The sequence below is a fragment of the Mirounga angustirostris genome, unplaced genomic scaffold (assembly GCF_029215605.1).
Source record: "Mirounga angustirostris isolate CCGP_5_RB_7025 unplaced genomic scaffold, mMirAng1.0.hap1 SCAF_6, whole genome shotgun sequence".
Classification (NCBI taxonomy): domain Eukaryota; kingdom Metazoa; phylum Chordata; class Mammalia; order Carnivora; family Phocidae; genus Mirounga; species Mirounga angustirostris.
This window is the reverse complement of record NW_026991714.1, coordinates 81,177,523-81,200,064: the sequence shown is the minus strand read 5'-3', so window position 1 is coordinate 81,200,064 and position 22,542 is coordinate 81,177,523. Positions and strand designations below refer to the sequence as shown.

General features: G+C 47.3%; 1 protein-coding gene across 2 annotated transcripts in view; it reads left to right on the top strand.

Annotated features, from left to right (window-relative positions):
- The window catches only part of EDARADD (EDAR associated via death domain), an 89,922-nt gene that overhangs the window by 32,320 nt on the left and 35,060 nt on the right, over positions 1–22,542 (top strand). For both annotated transcript variants that reach the window (XM_064594595.1, XM_045877785.3), the window contains exons 2-4: positions 6,228–6,286; positions 9,989–10,028; positions 20,847–20,905. In XM_064594595.1, the coding sequence (XP_064450665.1) occupies positions 6,233–6,286; positions 9,989–10,028; positions 20,847–20,905 (153 nt within the window). In that variant the 5' untranslated portion in view covers positions 6,228–6,232. The remainder of the gene's footprint in view (positions 1–6,227; positions 6,287–9,988; positions 10,029–20,846; positions 20,906–22,542) is intronic.

Genomic DNA, 22,542 nt, shown 5'->3' with positions numbered 1-22,542 from the left:
CTAACAGGTTCTCAGTCCTCAAAAGGTGTCCATAGTGCTCACATCCATCTCTCCCTACCCCTCCAACTGACTGATGCCTGTTCTGTCCCTGCCTCTCTGCCCTTCAATCACACTGCCTCCTTTTTCCTCTGGAGAGCCCTCGTCCCCCCTGCCTCTGAGCCTTTGCACAGGTGATTCTCATTGCTGGGAAGACCCTCTTCATCTCCCTCCCCTCCCCACTCCAGTTACCTCCTACTTACTCTTCAGACTTGAGCTCATAAGCCCCATGCAGTCTCCATGCACCCTGTTCTTTCTTATCTAGCACTGGCCTCCATTTCCAGCTGTGGTTATATCCCTGCTGTCTCTCCCCAGCTAGCCTTGAAGCTCTCGGAGGGGGTGCGCGTCCATTTAGCTAGAGCACCTGACACAGTGCTCGGCACGTAGTAAGCCCAGGTGAACTCCTTATTGCCTCACCAAGTGAGTGAAGGAATTTACAAATTTCACCACATGCGCTTCAAACTGTGGGCAGAAGAAGCTTTTCTTGGACTGACATTTTAGAAACGTATTCATCAATTTAGATGTGTTCCCTGACTTTACCTTGTCAGGTTAAAAAAAGAGGACGTTTGTATCCACGTTATGAGCTTCATGGAAAGAGACAACTTTTTACACTAAGAAAATATATAAGACTGTTGAGGTCACATAGAAGGAAAGTAGTCATGCTGGTTGCAGGATTGCTATCTTACTCTATCTCTGCCACTAATAAAAATCTAACACGGGATGAGTCAGAATCGTCTGTTGGAGGTGAATAAAATCTGGCTCACGTTCATACAGACGTGAAAGCCAGGAACGAAGAAAGAGGCTTTGAAAGCCTGGGTTGAGGAGGAGGTGTGATTCGCTGCAATGAGCTGAGTGCCCAGGGCCACCGGCATGCGGGCAAGTGTCCTTCCTTTGTTCTGGGGTCCCTTTTGCACCGCGTGGCATGGCTGGTGGCTGGGAGCAGCTCAGGACGGTGCCGGGTGGCATCTTACCTCTCCCAGCCCTCCTGTGGGCTCAGGTGGGTCCCAGGTGGCGGCCTGCCCTCCTGGCAAAGCCCAGTAGCACTGGGAGCAGAAACCAGGACCGGAGAGTGAGCGCCGTGTTTGACATGCCAGACCAGCCAGCTCTTCTTCAGAGGCACCGGGAGCCATGGCATGCTGTAGTTCTCCCTTTCCCCTCTCCCTTCTCCCTCTCCCCTTCCCTCTCTCCTTCCCTGCTGGTGTGCTTTCCCAATGCCCACTTCATCTCTTTTCCTTTCTTACATGCCTGTCTTCTAGATTTTCTTCTCTCTCTCCCAATTACTTCCCCTCGTCTGAATCTCCTCTTTGATCCCTTTGTCCCCTCTCTTCCCTCCTCCTCCCCTTCCCTGGCCCCTCCAGCTCTGTCCCCTCTGTAGGCATGAGCCTGACTGAATGCCTGGCCACCCTCCAGGGAAGTCACTCTTAGGTGGGCACCTTCCTGAGCCCCTGGTCCTTCCTCCACTTGTTCAGCCCCTGGTCTGAGGATGACAGAGCGGGGCTGCTGCAGAATCAGGGAAGAGGAGAGATTGAATCCTGCATCCACACCACCGCCCAGCATTGCGGCTCTAAGAGCTTTCAGAGTCCCGAATAGGGTTAGGACTCTGGGGTTTCTTCAGAACCAGGAATGAAAACAGCCGTAAGTCAAAAGAAAAGCTATCGCACACACACACAAAATAATAATCACGAATGAAAAATAAGTTGACTCTGAAATCCCAAGTTTGAAGAATTGCCTTGAATTCGTCACTAGAAAGCACCCAAGGCCTCACTCTCTTGGCTCTGGGTGCCCCGGGAAGGGCAGGAAGCTCTGACATGCTCCCCTCTTCATTGGCTTCCAAAGAACATCCTCAGAGGCCGCCTTTGAACTTCCTCGGAGAAACTGTCTCTCAGAACTGTTGGCCCTCGGCTGCTGGGACTAATGAAGGGAGATGTCAGGACAGAACAGTGCAGCTGTTGGGCAGCTCACGGGGGGCTGTGTTGCAAAATGTGAGATTGTTGCTTCTGAAGAAGCTGTGGGATGTAGTCGGCGGTTCTGATTCTATGGGTGAGATTTGGGTCTTCGAGGGGATGAGGCCTGCTGAGATTTTTGGACTTCGAGTCAATGCTGGAAAGACTAGTGCTTTGGGGGACGTTGGGTGAAGGTATTTTGCACATGGGAAGGACATGAATTTGGGGGGCCAGAGAGTGGGCTGTTATGCACTGCATTTCCCCCCAGAAACCTTGTTGCCCTCCTAACTCCGGTACCTCAGAATGGGACCTTATTTGGAGCTAGAGTCTGTACCGATGCAGTCAAGTTACAATGAGGTCGTTAGAGTGGGCCCTAATCTCCTGTAACTGACATCTTTGTGACAAGGGAAAATCTGGACAGAGAGATTATCCCCACTTTCAATGGTGGTCAGTGCATGAACTTCTAGAACCTCTGAAAGTAGTGGAAAACAGGCACAGGCTGGGCACTAGGTAAGTGGGAGCTCTAGCAGAATTTCAGATGAAGGTGCTGTGGACCTTGGCTTCCTATGTCCTAGTGACATTAGCCCGAAGATGCTCTTTTGCCCCCGGGGGCCCTGCTTCTCACCACTCACGGACCTTTAGATCCGGAAGGACATGTGGAGGCTCTCTGTTCACCCATGAATATTACAGATTAGGGACAGAGAAACAAGTGATCGTGCAGCCTGCCTACCTCGCTGGCTCTCACCTTCAGTCTCCAAGAGCAAGGCCAGGTGCCCTCTCCAAGGGCCATGCTGCGTGAGTTCACCCTGGGCCTCATGCCTTTTGAGAACTCTCCAGAAGATGTTCATATAAATTAAACATCGTCCTCGCTGCCACCAGTGAGATCCTTTTTGGTCAATTGCCAGCTAATTTGGGGAGGTCTGTGCCTTGCTTAGAGTGACCGATCCAGGAGAGGCGAGGTGGCTTTGGGAGGAGGGGACTGCCCGGGACAGCAGAGCAACAGCCGAGAGCCGCCCTGGCCTGAGCTCCCAGGGTCCCCCTTACTGTTTTGGCCCCTCCTGTGCCTCGTATCTCAACTGATATCAGAGCCTTGCCTGGGGGACCCCCTGCTGTTCCCTGGGGCCTATAAAAATAAACCTTTTAATGCTTCCAAATAAACGATTTGATTTCAGACTTAAAAATATTGTAACCGTGCAGCTCTAAGAGCTCTCAGAAATGCTTTAGGACAACTTCCTACTTCCAGGCCAGTATCAGATAACCAGGGTCAGCCCTCCTCCAAATTATCTCTTCCGTACACAGCCATCCGGGCCTTGCAAACAAGGGCAGTTGAGTGCGAACCACAAGGACTTTCCGGGCAGAAGAAGGCATAGGGTCAGGGCAGAGCACATCGGGCGCCACGGGGGCCTGGGTCTGTGAGCGAACTTGGCAATATCGCGCCTGCAAGAACTTTCTCCACGGTCTGATCCACATCAGAGGCTCCAGAGAACGTGATCAAAAGCCCTGAAAGTGCCTCCACGGCTGGTTCCGAGCCCGTTGCCTTTCCCGACTGCCCTTTCGCCTTGCGGCCATGCCTCAGAAAATGAGAAACCTAAATTCGTTGTGCCCTTCCTATCGTAAGTTCCATTTATTCTCAGGGATTTCAGACCAAAGCAAGAGACTTTGGGCCTCCAGACAGGTGCTGTCATTGGCCTGGCCCTTCCTGTTCACCTCACAGCCTCTGGAGACATGCTCAGGTACAACCCAAAGCAGGGTCAGGGTCTGAGGGGAGTGGACGGGGTGCCCACCCCCGGCCTGACCAGAACATCCATCTCCTGGGCCCCCTGACTGCAGGTTACAGGGGAAGGAACCTGAGGCAGCAAGCACTGAGGTCATCCAAGGTCACACTGCGAGGCTCGTCCAAAGTCACACCCCTCCACTTGTTCAAGGCCAGACTGCTGCTCAGCGGTGGCATGGCTGGGAGAGCCAAGGTCTGCATCCGAGCCCAGTCTGCCTTCCTTTTAACTGTGCTGTCGGCATCCTCACTGCTCCTTTTGGTGTAATTCTGCCTTTCCCAGCCATGTCCTCCATTTCCTTCCTCTCATGCTAATTTTTCTGTAGGAAGCAAAACTAACTTGTCATAGATACAGTGGGCGGTATCTGCACAGACCCTGTTGAGGGTCATTTAGAAACCACTTCCCCGCCTCCCCCCCACACACACACACCCCAGCTCCTGCACAGCCCATGGACCTGAAATTCCATTGTTGGTACCTGCTAATATACATACCGCACCCCTGATGGGGGGCATGTTTTAAAGTATTAACATCCAGCTCCACTCTAGTGAAAATGGAATTGTTGAGACAAGGCTGTGATAGGAGGGGTAGGAGGAAGGAACTTGAGGTGGCGTCTACCACCCTCTCCCCAGCCAGAAACCAGAATGAGAAGGATGGAAAGGCAAAACTCAAAAACCAAACTCGGTGAGTTTGGCTGGACATATCTGGAGTACACTAGTATGTCGTGTTCTTTCTCATCTCTCGGCCTTTGCCCATGCTGTTCCCTCTACCTACGATGCTTGTCCCTCCCCTTCTCCTGGCTCACTTCAGCTCATCCTTCCAGGCTCTGCTGTCAGTTCCCCTGCAGGCTCTTCTGCCCCGTTGCTCCCCGCCCCCCCCCCCCACACACCCAAGGCTGGGCATGGGCTCCTCCTCTTGTTTCCGTATCATTCTGCGCTTCCGTTACTGAACACTGAGTGCTCTGCGGTCTAAGTGCCTATTACTTGGGCCGCAGAAATCCTGCAAACTCGGAGTGGAATTAGCACCACAAGTGGCTCTTAATTTCTTTACATGGATTTAACTCCATGTTCGAGTCTATATCCTACTGGGCTGCCAGGAAATTCCATCTCAGTCCAAATGGGGCCCTGGGCCCCTCCTTAGCGTCACACAGGAATCCAGGAGGATGTGGTGCTGGGAGAACTAGGGTGGCATCTTGCTAGGCATCGATACCCTCGGGGTCTGAGCCTTAGAAGACCCTTGAGATCCAGCAGCCCTCTGCATCTGTGCCAGGCACAAATCACGGGTTTCTTTGCTAGGGCGGGGAAGTCCCCCTTGTGCATCCCCTGATGTGGCCTTGCTACCTCTGGGCCCTGCCAGGGACCAGGGCACAGTCCCACTCATGTGGCTGCAGACGTCTATCCCCCACTCCATGGGAGGACACTGGCAGAAGGCTGTCTCCGTTTGTCCCCACTCCTCTGGGCCACTAATCTCTCCAGTTAATAGGCTGTCATAAAACAGAGAGATGTTCCCTTCACACTGCTTCTCCTTTGGGCATTGTCAACACCTGCCAGGCAAAGATCTGTGAAAAGCCCAGACACATTCTAGAAGGGAGACATCTAGGGAGAACAAACACAAATTAATATATCAGTAAATCATCTTGATATGCTCGTTTTGATACCCAAAGGCATTTCCTGGGCCTGGTGCCTGGTCCACAGTGTATACTTAATTCAACTTAAGTTGACTCTTGGCTGCTTTAAGGCTTCCACTTAGGGTTTCTTAGGTTGTGCACTGCACAAATCTAGAGGCCCCCACTCAAATGGATTTGGTTCTTTATTAACATAGTTTTCCGGCAGATGTCTGGGCAAGTGTCTTGGAATGGGAGGGCTCTTTTCTGCTTTGAATAAATTCTTAAGATCTAGTGGTGGCCTCGACCAAGGCCTATACCTTTTTCTGTTTTTCCTCATTCAATTTCTTAAATGCAACAAGTGGTAAATAAGAAGCAAAATCTTGGGAAGTCAAAATCACTTAGATAATGATCCTGGGAAGTTGCTGACTTTATTAAATTACCTAAACCACAGCCAGAAGCTTAATATTTTTAAATAATTTAAAAAAGCATTACAGAAGAGTGGGAAACATGGAGAGAAGGAGAAATCAGGATCATGTCATCCCTGCTCAAAGTTATAATCAAATAATACCAAAGAGTCATGGGTACCATGTTTGCATAATCCATGGTTATATATAACTCCGAGTGTCTGTAGATCTCTACAGGTAAACTGTTCAAAGTATGGTGTTTTTTTAAAATAAAGTTTGTCTTAATCTCTTTCTTGGTGCCGTCTGACCCCATTCCTTCCTATTTCGTTTCTAGTAATGGTTGAAAGTACGTTTTTCTCAAGCCTGACTAGGGCAGCTTGCATGGATATGAAGATAATTCTCAAAGGACACATCTGTGCTCTTAAAGAAAATACTCTCCATTTGTTTTTGTTTTTGTTTTTTCTTACAGATCATATGGCAAAGGAACCGGTGGAAGACACGGACCCTAGCACTTTATCCTTTAACATGGTAGGTTACAATCTTTACATCAATGGTGACAACTCTTGTTAATCCTTTTTTCCCTTTGTTACATTTTTATTGCTCAGTATTTACACGAAGATCAGAAACCTTGAAGTAAGGTTTTCCCAAGATAAATGTCTTTATCACAGTGTTCTCTGTGATGTAATAAACTTTGGGTTTCTCAGGGCTAAAAATGGTATTAGATTCTGTTCTTGTGATCTTCTTAGATTATATCAGGCCTTTGTATACTTGTCTGTTTTAAATACTTACCTGGCTCCTTTTAACTTCCTCCTCTTCAAAATGCAAAATATTTAATGTGAGATGAAGGAAAAAACAGGACTACTGTACAGTTAACTGGGGGCTGCCCATTGGCTAGCTGGGCACACACTGTTTGGTTCACATATGCAACAACCCTATAAGATAAGCTCTGCCCATTTCATAGATGAACAGCTGAGACACAGGGGTTGGGGTAAGTGGCCCACCTTGGAAGCAGCCCAGGCGGGATGCAGACCCAGCAGCTGGCTTCAGGTCCCTGCCCTGCCCTCCCAGAACCAGTCCGTGGTGTGTCTGCTGCTGAAGGTTTACCAAGGATTTCACATACATCGTCTTCATCCTCCAAATAATCACTGAGATGGTAGGACAGCCACCCCATTCTACAGATGAAGTGATGAGTGTTAACGGATTTGTGTAAAATCACCCAGATGGGAGCCCTGCTTGCCGATATGGAACCGCCTCTTGCTTATGACCAGATCCATGCCTCTGGCAACATCACATGTGTTATTATGCATATAGGGTGTGACACATTCCTTTTAAAAAAAAAAGTGTTTGGAGGAGAGGAACCGCCCAGTCCATGAAAAATTCTGATTAATTTAGTTAGAATGACATAAAATACACACAACAATATCATTAGACAATATAATTCGATGAAATATCCTGAAGTCTTTGGTGATTCACGAGGCACCTCAGGGTCCTGAAGACCTGAGGTGTTTGTCCTTATGTCTCGAGTCCCCACTGCACATTTTGCTAAGGGACAGCGTGGGGGACAAAGCTGGACGCACGGTGGAAATCAGTATGGAAACATCCCCTGTCCCTACATTCCAGAAAGACAGAGCGTGGGCCGGCCCTGTGGCTATCGCTCACCATTCCCCGTGCTGTAGTCCTGAATGAGAACCTTCAGCGCTAGAAGGTGCACTCCGTTTGTCCTTCCGGTCCCCTTCCCCAGAGCCCAAACTGCGCTGCTCTCAGACTCCCACTCTCTTGCCAACATCAGGTTCTCCTTCCCTCTCGCCTAGGGTCACACAGCCCCCCCCCCCCCCCCCCGCTCACTTCTCTGTGCCAGGGCACAGTGATTTCCCCAAACTTTCCCTGGGTCAGTTTGCTGGGGCTGCCACAACAGAGGACCACACAGCGGGTGACCTAAGTGCCCCCCCACCACATCTGCAGGTTGGGAGGGCCAGGGCCCTTGTCCGCCCTCCGAAACCGGTGGGGAAGAATCCTTTCTCATCTCTGCTGGTCTGTGTGGTGGTCGGCAACCCCTGGTGGTTCTCAGCTTTCAGCTGCATCCCTCCAGTGCCCTCGCTGCCTTGGCAAGTGGCCGGATTCTCCCCGTGGGTCTGCATCTCTGCATCTCTTCTCTTGTAAGGAGAACAGTCCTATTGACTCGAGGCTCCAGTCTACTCCAGTATGATCTCATCTTCACTAGTCCTCTCGCTAAGTCTGTAGTGACCCTATTTCCAAATGAGGTTACATTTGGGGGGACCAGGGGTTAGGACTTCAACAGATCTTTTTGGGAGGACGCATGTCAGCCCATGACATTGCAGGTGCTCCCAGGATGAAGCCTATACTCCTCAACATAGCAGATGAGGTCATCCATGACCTGATCTCAGCATCCCTCCTGATGAGCCAGTTGAGTGTAGCTGTTTGCTGCTCCTGAAACACCCCACGCCTTCTCACCTTCCAGGGATGCTAACACTGTTCTGTCCCATGAGGAAAATCTCCCAGTTTCCTCCCCTAAGGAACTCCTGTGCTTCCTCCCCTGTGATGCTTTCTTTGCCTCACCCTGGGGCCTTGGGGTCTCCTTTCTCCACAACCCAACCCCTACTCTTTATCACACCATGCCAGAATTATTTGCTTGTGTGAGTTCCTGCAAGACTGTATTGAATGTCATCCCATATTCAATGCTGGGCACAAAGCAAAGTTTGATGGTCCAAGCTTCCAAGAACCTGAAATGGCACCCACCTAAATCTTTTCACCTCACTTCCAGAATCTTCCATGTAAACTGGCCCCCTCATTTCCTATCCATCCCTGTCCCTCTCTAGCGTGCATCTCGGCTTCTACACCTGTCACCCTTCATACCACCTGGATTTGCTCCTCTGTGTCCACCGTGCTCTTCCTCTTGGTCACCCAAGTTCATGGGCATTCTCCACGCCTAGCTCAAATGTCAGTCCTTCCAGGAAACCTGCATTTGCTCCAGTCTGTTGGGCCCTTCACGTCGACTTCTGGTAGATGCTTATTTGGCACTGAGTCAAAGTGTGGGTTTGCAAAGATCATAGTTCCTTTTTTTGGAAAAACTCTGACTTTATCTGAGGAAATAGGCAAGTCCGTACTTTAGAAACAGCCTGAGAAGTGTTATAGTATGGGTGTGTTTTCCATGCTCTGCGGAACAGACTAGAAGAATTTAGTCTCAGGGAGAATTTGACTTAAGTTCTCCATGATTGATGACTGATTGATCGTGTTCTTCTGTGGAAGAGGAGTTCGAGGCTTCTAGAGGTTTGGAAACTTCACTGTTCAGCTCCAAAGAAACTGCAAGGAAGGGGTTTTAAAGCAAAATCCTTGGTTCCACATTTGTTTCTTTTTCTCCTCTGTTGGAGGAAGACATGCATGAGACCTACAGGCAATTTGGAAGGTGCAGCCCTTTTTTTTTTAAGGCTGGAGGGCATGGACCCAAAGGCCCAGATGGGGAGTGGGAGCTGAGCAGGGGTTAGGGGACAGGATGGGGAGACTGGGCACATTCCCGCTCCTCTCAGGGAAGTCAAAGTTTAATCGGAAGTCAAAGTTTCCGGAATACCTGCATGGAGGTACCAAGAAAGAAATACATGATTGCAAGAGCCTTTGCTATTTTGAATTCCCTCCCATGGTACTGCCTCCATCCAGTGCACTGACAAGCTGTGTATAATTATACATGATGAGTAGATCTTTGTAGATCTTTGTGCAGTCGGTAGGCTGGTTGGCTTTTGAATCCTGTCCTAGTCAACCCAGAACAGAGCTCTACAAGAGTGAGTACTCCCTGGTCCACAGGCTTGTTGACCCAAAGGAATGCCACAGAAATGGGGACAAGAAATGGATCTATCCCCATAATTCACAAAAGCAAATGCTCCTCAGTTTTAAATGACAGGAAATGGGGGGTGGGTGCGGGGCATAGCACTTCAGAAAAGAGGAAGTGTGGTTTAGTGGTCAGAGCTGAGGAAGTTTAGAAGGCTTATTCTGTCTCATGTTCCAACATTAACTTCTTATCAACCTTGATTTCATTTTTATAGGCCGAGGATAAAAATAAGCAATGGGTCAGGCCTGTTGATAAATCCAAGGCTAGAAACTTGCAAGGTTTTAAACTAAAATTATGACTTTCCCCAAACAAAGCTTTCTTTTCACTTTGCTCTTATAACTGAGCTATGGGCTTTAAAAATAACTCTCTTCTTTTGTTGGTTTCCACAGTCAGACAAATACCCCATTCAAGATACGGGACTCCCTAAAGGTATGTACACTTAATATAACTACTTGAACTTGTGATTATTTTAAGATCTTGAACAAAGCACTAGTCAAAGTCATCTCTTGTTACTTAAAGTTGTTAAACAGAAACAGACTGAAACTTTAGCTTTTGACTTGTTGATTGTCTCAGGCATGGATTTTCTTATTAAAGTCTATAAATTATTTCATTACAAATTATACATTAAATCCTTATGGTGTTTTTAAGATGCATAAAGTGAAGAGAGCCAGGACTCTGGGTTGCAAGTGACAGAAACCTAACTCAAGCTGATTTTAAAAAGGGAGGGGAGACATACTGGCTTCGGGTCTTTGGGCATTTGAAGGATGCTCTCAGGCTCAGTCTCTCTGTGTCTCTCATTGGCTCTGTCTTTATCTGTGTTGGCTCCATTTTGGGGCAGGCTTTCCCTTCATGGTGGGAGATCAAGAGGTCACCGACACCTCTAGTTGTACGTGGTGCCTGTCAAGATGGTGCCCCCCTAGCGCCCACAGCACAATTCTAGAGATGACAGTCATTCGGGGAGTTTGGGTCATGTGGCCATCCGTGAATCAGTTGCTGCCATCAGGAGGATGGAGGACATTGGTCAGGTCTGCGCCTTGAGGTTGGGTGGGGGAGGGCATGGAGTTAGTTCCATGCAAACCACAGGAAAGAGGCTTCTGTTACTAGACAGAGGGGCAAAGGATGCTTGTCAGGCCCCAAAGCAAAAAGCAAAAAAAAAAAAAAAAACCACCAAAAACCCGAAACCCCCCAAAAACCTATCTTTTGTAGTTCATGGACTAATGTTTTAGCCATGGCATAGACATGGCTAGGCTTAGCCTCTCCTAATTTCTTCCGTGGGGCAGTCTGCAGAGCCATGTCTGTTGTGGAGGCTTTCTGGTTGCCCTCCTGGAGCATTTCCCCTGTGCTCTGCTGACAAGCCAGAGAAGGAGGGGTGGACGGACGGGGTGGGGGACCATCCGATCTGACCAGCTTCAGAGATGGCTGGGGCCCCCAGGTTCCTGGAGAGGTAGGACTTCCCAGCACCCACTAATGTGGGTTTTCCTGGCAGTCCTTGTGATAGGGTAGTCATAGGGTCACCCGACTGGAGGGTGGGGAGGGCACTCCCCGCCAGGGTCCACCTGAGGTTAAGTGCGGTGTTCTGCCAAGGCTCCCCTCCCTCCTCCAGTCTTTACTCGCCAGACTCTTCCCCTTACACCCAGAAATTACACCGCTAGTGTTTCATTCCTTTTGCCCCCCTGTGCATGCCCTGGGAGTGGCAGTGATGTAGGGAAAAGAGATCAAAGGCCAGGTTTGAGTCCAAATCCTGGCTGTGCTCGGGGAGGCTTCTGGCAAGCTCCCTTCCTCCTTTCCCCTGTTGGTGAATGACTCTAAGTGTCCTGAATCCTCCAGTCTGCGATTTGATTCTCTAGTTCAGCCAGGAGGTGGAAGATGCAAGCCAGGCGACCAGGGACAGATGGGAGGCAGTCTCAGGTGGTGTTCCTTAGACTTCAGTGTGCAGTGAAGAATTATCGGGGGTGGGGGTGGGGGGGAGCTGTTTAAAATCCAGATTCTGGGCCCAGCTGCTCTAGAATCACGATGTGGTAGGTCTGGGGCCAGGCCCAGGAACCTGTGTGTAAATGCATACCTGAGTGGTTGGGAAGCAGACCTCACTTTAACCTAAGAAGCTTCAAGGATTTGGTGTGTCCACCAGGGAGGCATATAGACAAGAGAACCAAACTGTAGCCAGACCACCAGCTGGACTCTGAGTGCCCTCAGAATGGTGGTTCCACATGTCAGGGTCTCAGTTCCCTGTCTCCTAGTGCAGGAAGGACAGTGTTCTCCTCCTCCCAGAACACTAGTGAGAATCCAGTGAAATTAGTCCAGGACGGTGCCTGACACAGGCAAGCATCAGATGGTGGAGGGAAATCTGGCCACGGAAATGTGCAAAATCAGGCTTGAGGATGCTTTTCCAGCCCCGTGGCAAAAACAGCACTGCTTGAGACAACCACTGAGCTACAGTGACTCTGGAAATGCAATGTCATGTCTTGCCCTATCTAAAGATCTTTTTTAACACCCTTGAAAGTGATTTCCTGTTTTGGAAAAAAAAAAGGGAAAAAAGACTGGTTGCTTAGCCACCTGATACAATAATAATGGTATTATTGGATTTCTCCTGGAATTTGAGATTTACAAAACCTTAATTAAACTGGTGAAGATTTTACAAGTAACATGACTGTGAAAACCACGTTTATGAGAAATGTGACTAGATCTTTCTTCTATCCTTATTCACAGAGAACAGTATAATTAAGCACATGATTTCTTATCTCTAAAGAAACACATCATCTTATACATAATGTCTAGAAGTTTAAAAACTTACCCCAAGGGGGCCTGGGTGGCTCAGTTGGTTGAGCATCTGACTCTTGGTTTTCGGCTCAGGTCGTGATCCCAGGGTCCTGGGGTGGAGCCCTGCATCTGGCTCCCTGCTCAGCGGGAAGCCTGCTTCTCCCTCTCCCACTCCCCCTGCTTGTGTTCCCTCTCTCGCTGTCTCTCTCTCTGTCAAGTAAATAAATAAAATCTTTAAATAATAATAATATCTATGACTTGATATCTGCTAGTATTTTTTTAAAACCTACCAATGGGGCCAATGTATAGATTTAAAAGTAAATATAATCTAATTAAGTCCAAACTTGGACTCTAACATTTAAGTGAATTTTAGGGGGTCCTGCTATATTTAACAGAGGATTTACCTGTAATTAGCTTGAACAATTTCCATATGGTTAAAAAGTTTTCAAAATTTATTTTCTTAAGCAGATTAAGCATGTTTCACAAAATCTTTATTATGCTTCTAGTATATTCCTACTGTATTCATGGGCAGTATAAAGCTATTCCTCATGCCGTCTAAACTAGAGTGGTTCTGAATTATGTGTTTTCACCATAAATCAACAGTGGAAATCTAATGTAACTCCAGTAATCAGCATGTTTTTGAGATGAAACATGTTGTTAAACTTGTTTTCTTATCGAGAACAAATGTGTAGCTTCTGCCTCCCCTGATTTTAGAGATTTCAGGGGGTTTATTTTGTTAGGACTCTTTTCTGAGAGCTGTTCTCTGAGAATCTGCAGGCACTAAACTCAGGACTAATTTAAGAGTGAGGCTTATTTTATTAATTTTTTTTATTTGAGTATAGTTGACACAATGTTACATTAGTTTCAGGGGTCGGACATAGTGCAAAACAGTATGGAGGTTCCTTAAGTGAAAATAGAATTACCATATGATTCAGTAATTCCACTACTGGGTATGTACCCAAAGAAAGCGAAAACACTTATTTGAAAAGATATATGTGCTCTTCTGTTTATAGCTGCATTATTTGCAATAGCCAAGATAAGGAAGCAACCTCAGTGTCCACTGACAGATGAATGGATGAAAAAGATGTGTGTGTGTGTGTGTGTGTGTGTATGTGGTAGAATATTACACAACCGTTAAAAAGGATGAGATCATGCAGTTTGTGACATGAGTGAAGCTTATTTTATATCACAGAGCTCCTGATATCTTGTAGAAACTGCTGGCTTGAGTGTTCTGAAGCGATTATGACTCTTCACAATTTGAGAGAAAATGTGTTTGGAAAAAAATTCTGATTTTTGAGCCACTGTTCCCAGTGAGGGGAAATTATTGCACATAAATACATCATAAATCAGTCAAGAGTTTATCATCTTTTTCTCTATGGTTCCTGCTCTTCTCTTTTATTGTTCAAAAAAAATTTGTGATGAATTTTAAGTTAAAGAGAAATAAAGTAGACTAATTCTATAGTTACTAAATTTGAGGCATCTGAACTCAAACATAGATGATTTTGGGGGGACCTTTTAGAACAGTTTGTTAACTATATGTATAAGTAGTGGTTCAGTTTGAAAAAGTTAGAAAAATAAATATGAAGATATTCACTAAAATAATTCGGAAGTAAAAATGTTTACCCTAAACTCACAAGCCAATATGTTGTATTTTATATGATCTCTCCCCTCATTGATTGATAGCATTTTGTTAATAGGCTTCCTTGTTCTAAGAGGAAACCAAACACCCCTCCTGCCTGCATGATTTGCTATGTCCTGGTCCTGCTCATTCCAAGTTCATTGCCTCCCACTCAACCTTGACTGGGACTCCTGTTACAATAAACTCCCTCCTCCCCCAAATTATATGGTTTGAATACAAAGGTGACCATCCTGCACCATTTTTGAAAAAGATTTTATTTATTTATTTGAGAGAGAGCAAGTGAGAAAGTGAGAGAGCATGAGCTGGGGGGGAGGGGCAGAGGGAAAAGCAGGCTCCCCGCTGAGCAGGGAGCCGGACGCGGGGCTCGATCCCAGGACCCTGAGATCATGACCTGAGCCGAAGGCAGACGCTTAACTAACTGAGCTGCTCAGGCACCCCCATCCTGCACAATTTTTTTTCCTTTGGGGGAGGGCAGAGAGGAGAGAGAGGGATATGACCACAGGAGTGTTTGGGATACCACTTCACAAAAGTAACTATGTAAGTTCAAGTTATCCTCATATTGGGGAGGAAAAAACCACGCTTTTACAAAAATGCTGGGTTGACCGTTATGACAGTAGCCCTACTGAGAATCAGTGTGACTGAAATCACACATCTGTTACTTTTTGCCGTAGTGCATCAGAATTCTGTGGGATGCCCGTTGGATGTCAGATTTCTGGGGGCCCCGAAATTCCAGTGAAGGAAGTCTGGTGTGGAGCCTGGGAATCTGCATTGTTAACCACGCAGGTGCTTTCGATGCCACAATGCTGGGCACTGTATCTTTTTTTTTTTTTTTTTAAGATTTTATTTATTTGAGAGAGAAAGAATGAGAGAGAGCAAGCACATGAGAGGGGGGAGGGTCAGAGGGAGAAGCAGACTCCCTGCCGAGCAGGGAGCCCGATGCAGGACTCGATCCCGGGACTCCAGGATCATGACCTGAGCCGAAGGCAGTCGCTTAACCAACTGAGCCACCCAGGCACCCTGGGCACTGTATCTTGAGAAGCACAGGCCAAGGCAAGATCTCTACTGCTCTTGCTTCAAAAGATACATGTAGAATCTTAGTGAAAATCCATGCTTTTAGTTTAAATTTCTCAGATAATACTATTAAGGGGAAAAATGTCCTTTAGTTGGAATTGAGTAGGAGGCCATGAATGCAGCCCCAGCAGCCTGGCACTTAATAGGTGAATGAATGTTAATGAATGTAAGAAAGAGATGAATCAACCAATCTCTCATTCAGTCTTAACTGTTGGCCCCTGATTCATGATTCTTTCTTTAAAGCTTTATAACTTTCAAGGTTTGCATGAACCTTTCTTTCATAATGTTCTGTGTGTCTCTCAGCTTTCAAGTTTAGAGTGCAGTATTGAATTCTACAAAGATTCAAAGCTGCTGGGACCAAAATCAATTTTTCACACATTTGGGCCACTACAAGCCAGGAGTTGTGAAGTTAACACATGTCAAACAACCTAAGAATGGAGGTTTCTTCCCCAAGTCAAGTTTTTAAAAGGTGTTCAACATGGCCCGTGCATTTCGGGTTCCTTTGACTTTCCCTAGCAAACCCCACTTTGACAATAGAGCTGACATAACTTTGCTTGTCTTTTAGGAGGCTGAGCTATGAAGACAGGTATAATCCCACTCTCTGCTGTCTGCCAGGCTTAGTCAAATGTCAGACGAGCAAATGAGCACAGTGGAATCTGATGCAGGGTTAAGCAGAGGGGAATGTGTTTGGAGTGCCGCTCACTCACCTGGCTGGTGAGGGAAGGATCCTGCCCTGGGGTTAGGCGGACGGCCACACGTACCTGGCACTGGACAGAGGAGATGGACAGCAGTTTATGAGTCACTTATCCTCACGGCCTGGGGGAGGGGGACGCGGACGCTGCAAGCCATGCAGGGTCACAGAGGGTTGCCCTCGGGAACAGCGTGAACAACCAGGGACTGCAGGTGGAAAGGGTGGCAAGAGGATGGAATGCCCTGGTTCCCCAGGGAGGATGTGATTGGCCCGTCTGAGTAATTCTGTGGGCTGGCAGGGAACTGAAACTCAGTAGTCAGGGGTATGTGGTGACTGTGGCTTGGGTTTAGCTAGGGGGCCTTATCCACAGAGCAGAGTGCGGTTCGAGGCCGTTCGAGGTCCTCCTGATTTCACCAGATGTCAAGACAGCACATAATATTGAGTCTAATCTTAGATCTTATACCCCAGTTGACTCCGCGGTTTCTTGACATCAATTTAAATCTTAGTGACGATTGAGACTTACAGGGTAGAGAAGGGCCTCCCTAAATAGCAAAACAGGCACTTGACCAGGAGAGAATGGGCCATGTGGTATGGCATGGGGGTAGTGAGGGCATGGCCCCAGAGGGCATGAATCGATATAACCAATGCCTCTGGCATGAGTGACACCAGGCAGGGGTTCTGTTTGCACTTTGTAACTAAAACAGGAATTCTGTGAGGAGCCCATTCTACCTTTCGACGGAACCTGTTGCCTATAGAGTAGATGGAAGTTGCATCAAATGGCTCCTTTTAGAACCAGGCGTTATTTGAGAAGTGAAATGAACATCTTGGTCCCTATCCAGTAATGTCTGGAGCTCCGAGGGGATAGAGAGTGTTCTAGCGAGGCCTTATATTGTGGGCTTACTTTAGGTAGAGACATCTGTCACCTTGATTTATATTCTGTTCATCTGTGAGGCAAGAGATTCCCAGAGTTCTTTACCCCAGAGTGGACAAGTCTTAGGCAATGGTTCAAGAGTTTGTAAAAATAATAATAATAATAATAAAATAATGATGCTGCTGATGGGACCATTTGTTGACCAGGGCATCCAGCACTAAGATGACAACCTGAAGTTTGGCCAGTTGTGCTGACCCTTGAATCCCATCTGTTATCAGGGACATCCTGAAAGGGCTGGAAAGCACAACTATCCATGAGCTCCATCGTGTATAATGGTGGTGATCTCATCTTTAGTGTCTACAAACTCCCACTGCTATTCACTCAGTTGATCTGAAGGGACTCCCCCCCACCCCCCAGCCCCCCGCCCCAGGTAACCCAGGCATCAGAGAAGAGTAGCCTCTTCCAGCATCATGGCATCTGGTAAGAGACTGAGGATAGTGGGGGATGCCCCCTCCCGTGGGTGGAATATGCCAGAGGGTCCAGGGTTTGCTCCACTCAGTAGCAAGGCCTCAGTAGCCATGTCAAGCTTGTGCAGTTCTGTTTCTGTGACCCAAGGCATAATGGGCAGCAGGGCATGGAGGCTCACAGTGAGAGCCTCTATTTCCAGAAGAGCTTAGCATGCAGCCAGCAATTGCTGCTCTAATGGTATATAGAGAGAAGGGCCTAGGAGGGCAGTTCCTTGCATCAGAAGCACGTGGACAACTTATGGCTATCATGGGTGGTCTGGGGACTTCAAGAGGAATATGAAGAGGTTGTTGAAACCCTGGCAATGAAGGGGTCTCTGAGAATGCTCGTAGACTTTTGTTGGAGGGAGCCAAATTTATGGTGGACCACTTTGCAAGTAACTATAGCAATGAAAGTAAGTAAAGTCTGTAAATGTGGGAATATGTTGCCTCCAGAGTTCCAAAAGAACTAAAAGATGTTGGACTTGTCTTAACTTGTAGGTACTGAGAGGCTCCATAACTCTTTATTGGCGGCGTCAGAGATGGAACTCTTCCGGTAAGGAAGAGTCTTAGGAATTTAACCAAGTTGGCAGGGCAGCGCACTGTGTTGGGGGGCAATGTCCCGTTCCCTTTCTGTGAGCTCTTTTATGGATATTTCTATGGCTTGATGACTATGTCAAATGGATGTCCTCCGAGGAGGATGTCATCCCTGTAATGTCATACCCGTGGTCCTGGAGAAGGTTGGGTGTAGTTAAGATCTTGCCTGCAAAGGCCATGCGGTAGGACAAGGTTGTTAGGTAACCCGTGGGTAGCCTGGTCGCCCTGTGTGGGTGCCTTTGCAGATGAAGGCACACTGCAGTGAGAGGGTGCTAAAGCAGACTCCGGACAGAATATATTAGCCAAATCTCTAATAGCCACATATTTACTAGTGGTGATGGGATGGAGTCCGTAATTTCAATAATACTGGGCATCAGGTATGGGGCTTTAAAGGATGGGACCACTGCATTAAGGTTGCAGTAATGCACTTTGAGGTGCCATTTGTTTTCTTCCGGGTTTAAGAAGAGGCCAAATTCAACTGTTAAATGGAGAAGCAGTAGATAATCAGCCTTTCTTTCACTCATCAGGTCTTAAATTAAGTTTTGATTTTTGAAGGTCCTGTTTAATTTACATTGGGCCATATCAGTTATTTGAACTAAGAGGTCTATGGGGTCTCATTTTGTCAAGTCAACTTCTAACTGTAAAAACTGAATATTAATTTATGGGGTCAGAGTAGCCATGCCCCCTGTGGGATGCTCTAGGGCAATGGGTGCTGTGACCATGGGATATTGAGGCAAAACGGTAGTTCTCATGGTCAGGGTGAGGCATGCCTGTCCTCTCTTTTACATTCAGGAGCTCTCCTAAGATTATGGGGTGGGGGGAACACCGTGTTGACATTTAGTGGCATCTCCAGGTGTAACTGTAATTGGAGCCCCAGTACTGATTAAGTCCATGAGGATTTTGCCAAGTCATGCATTTTAGCAAATATTAAAGCTAATTCAGAACTTAATTCATCAGGCAGAAGCATCCAGCACTTTATTTTTTTTTTTAAAGTGTGTGTATACACATGTGCTGGGGGAGGGGGCAGGGGGAGCAAATCTCAAGCAGACTCCATGCTCAGCGTGGAGCCTGACCCCGGGCTCGATCTCACAACCCCGAGGTCACAACCTGGGCTGAAATCAAGAGTCGGATGCTCAACCAACTGAGCCGCCCATCCAGCACTCTTTCATCTGTGGGCTGTGTAAATTACTGTAGTAAATGTTGGATTTGCCATTGGGTCAAACTCTGGACCTCTGTTTTCAGTTCTTTTTTTCCTTTTATGTCCTCCCCAGTATCCAGGTTTCTTTCCATCTTTCTTTCATTTCCCCTCCCCTTTTCTTTTTGCGTCACCAGATAAACTCTGGGTAGGTGGGGGAATCCTCTGCTCTGCTCATATTTCTACACTTCCTCTTCCACAGAGCCTCAGATCAGTACCATGGGGGTTGGGGCCTGCCGTACGGCAGTGGTTGCTTTCATATGGTTTCGGGACCCCAGGCTTGCGTCAGGCTCGAACTAACCCCTTGCCATGCCGCAGGGCGACCATGGGTTTCCCCTGTAACTGAGGATCCGGATCTTCATTGTATCAGGCACAGGTAGCCCAGTGGCCCAGTGGGCAACGGGCTGAAACTGGGCTTTTGGCTACAGCCCTGCCGTTCCTTTGTTTTTTAATGCTTTCTCTGTGGACTCCCTTGGAATATTTTTATTTCTACCTGCATAAAGCCTCAGCATTCATTTTCTGATCATTCACGGTGCAGACTTTCTGGGAGTTTATGGGGACAGGCTGGGGAGGCTGATAGCCCACCTCATAGGGAAGGCCAGTCAGTCTGCCTGGGGGTCCACCTCCAGGAAGGTCCTACTGCTTACGGGTCGCGCAGGGTCCATCAGGCCCGTGATCGCAGGATTGGTCCTTCGGCACAGCTGCGCTGAGCCCGGGCGCACAGGCGGGGGGCGTGGCATCGGCACAAGAGCCACACGCCAAACACTCCTCTCCTGTTCCCCCCGGTTCCTGGGCCACAGGCTGCCATGGATGTGTACCTTGATGCCTTCGGGGGTCAGGAGAGCACGTGTGCCAGCAGCAAGGGCAGCGACAGCAGAGGAGACAGACAAGGTCGCCGTTTGTGCCCAAACAACCACACGCAGGGAGCCATGTTTCACTCTCCCTGGGCTGGCGATCTCATTGCTTTCTGCAGACCTCCCAAAGGGCCATCCCCACAGCCATCCTGGCCATGTACAATCGCAGTCCTTGTGCACCTGCCCCGAGTACCGTGATGGCCACCAGGCTGGACACAGCTCCCGGAGAGCTCGAGCCCAGCCCTTGGTAGCTGGGACTTAAGTAGGGACCTGTCAGGGCACTTAGAGCTGGAATCCTCCAAGCTCACCTGCCAAGCATCAGTGGAACCCGACAACACATCACACTGGGGGACAGACAGTGAACAACAGTTTTCATCTTGGGGACGAGGACATTTTAGCTGGGAAGAGAGGACAGACACTGACGTGCATGTCTGGCAACTGGCAGTTCTGTCCCAGGCAGCCCTTGCTGGGCCAGTGACGTTGGCTCAGTCTGACCGAATGTCTTCCATAGTGGGTGGGCCATGCTGTCTGTGAGGCCAGTTGTCAGACCACCTCCTGTTCACCCGGCTGGTGGGGGACGGATCCTGCCCTGGGGTTAGGTGGACGGCCACACATACCTGACACTGGACAAAGGAGATGGACAGCAGTTTATGAGTCACTTATCCTCACGGCCTGGGGGAGGGGGACGCTGCAAGCCATGCAGGGTCACAGAAGGTTGCCCTCGGGAACAGCGTGAACAACCAGGGACTGCAGGTGGAAAGGGTGGCAAGAGGATGGAGCGCCCCTGGTTCCGCAGGGAGGATGTGACTAGCTCATCTGAGTAATTCTGTGGACTGGCAGGGAACTGAAACTCAGTACTCAGGGGTGAGTGGGGACTCTGGCTGGTGTCCTCCCTGGCAGTGGGGTGTAGCTTAGGGGCCTTATGCATGGATGCAGAGAGGGCAGGAGACCTGAGGCCTTCCTGATTTTACTAGATATCTAGGGAGCACATAATATTGCATCCTAATGGTAGGCCTTACACTGCAGAGCGTGTTCTTTATCAAGTCTTGTGTCTTTTTCCACCCCCCAGCTGAGGAATGTGATCCCATTACGTTGAACTGCCCAACAGATTCTGATGTGCAACATCAGGTAAGACTCCTTTTAGTTATATTTTCACCCTTAGGCTCTTGCTAATCCTTCTAGAATTTTTTAGAAATTCTCCTCCAGAGCTTTGAAAAGAAAGAAGAGGATTTTTAGGTAATAAAATAAGTCTGGAAATGATCTTTAAACAGCCCGGTAGATAGAGCACATCCACACAATGTCTGTTACTCCCAGTTACTATGGTAGCTTTAATCCGTTTTTCGAAAAAAAATATTTGTCTGTAGGCTAAACACAGACCATCAGTGTTAGTGAATGAAAGAGCAGAGACTGCTTTCTTTCAGATGGAGTTGGTATGCTGTGAATGGGAAGCTTTTTTTAAGCCACAACAAAACTGGATAGTCTAATAACATTTTTGTAATGTTTCTATAAAACTTTTCCTTTTTTCAGTAACACGTTATTTTTTTTGTCTTTCCCCAAAAAGCAAATCCCTGTACTGTTTTCTGATTATAGAAGAATGTTTGTTATTTTAAACTTCAGATAGGACAAAAATGTACCCCAAAAAACTGAGAATTGCCTGTCATTCCATTGTTACCTTTTGAGGTACATCCTTCCAGAAGTTTCCTTGGGTCACCTTGTGCTTCCGTTACTTCTTGCACTGTCCAGCCCATTTCTTTCTACTTGCTCAAAGCTCATTAGCAGAATTGCACAATGCTTCACATCTGCTGAACTATATTTAGAGTGTCAAATGTCTCAAAAAGCATGTCTTGCCTCAAGATGGGCTAGTTTGGTCCTGCCCGTTCCATAACACCAAGGTAATTTTTTAGAGAGACAAATTGAAAGTTCTGTTTAGGCTTACTTGTCAAACATCAGTCTGTCATAAATCATCAATAGTGATACTCTTGGATAGTCAGATCACTCTTGCAAAAAAAGCAAAATTATACTGTAGTTGGTAGAACTGTCAATTTTAATTGTATACAGCTCTCTTGAAAGTTGTCAGTCATGCTGCTTTTAACTTTGGTTTGGGGCTCTTCAGTCACCTATTGTGAATATCATATTCTTATTTAGTAATCCCTAGCATTTTCCTTGGAATTACGATCTAATGGTTGACTTTGGCACCGACTAAGTTTAAACAGTTGTAGTAAACCCAAAGTCTGAAATTTTCTCTTCTTGCATTCCTCAATTTGTTTAACCAAGTTTTGCTCTTCACATGTTTTGTAACATGATATAGATTCTCATGAAGATGTAAGAATGCTACATTGTTTGTTTAGCTTGCTTGTAGGGATTTTCCAAAACCGGTTAAGATTAGGTACAGAATATACCTTAGGACACTGTTCAGAAACTGTTTAATTTTAGTGTCATAGGTCTGGCTATATGAAGTAAAGACTAAAAGATGAAAATAGATCTATAAACGAATAAAAGGGGAAGAAACCTATTTGAGATTTTTTTTCCAGTTCTGTTGTAAAAGAAATTGTCATATTCCTATGAAAAGTAGGACTGTACCTACCTACTTCAGTTCGTTATTTCTTTGCATAATCTATAGGATTTGTTCTAACTGCTAGATATCCAGCGGATTCTTTGAAGCCAACTTGGCAGTTAGAATAAAGAAAACTCACCAGGAGAGACACGTTTAAAAAAACAAAACAAAACCCGTAGTCCATTTTCTAGAGCTCCGACATTAAAAGCAA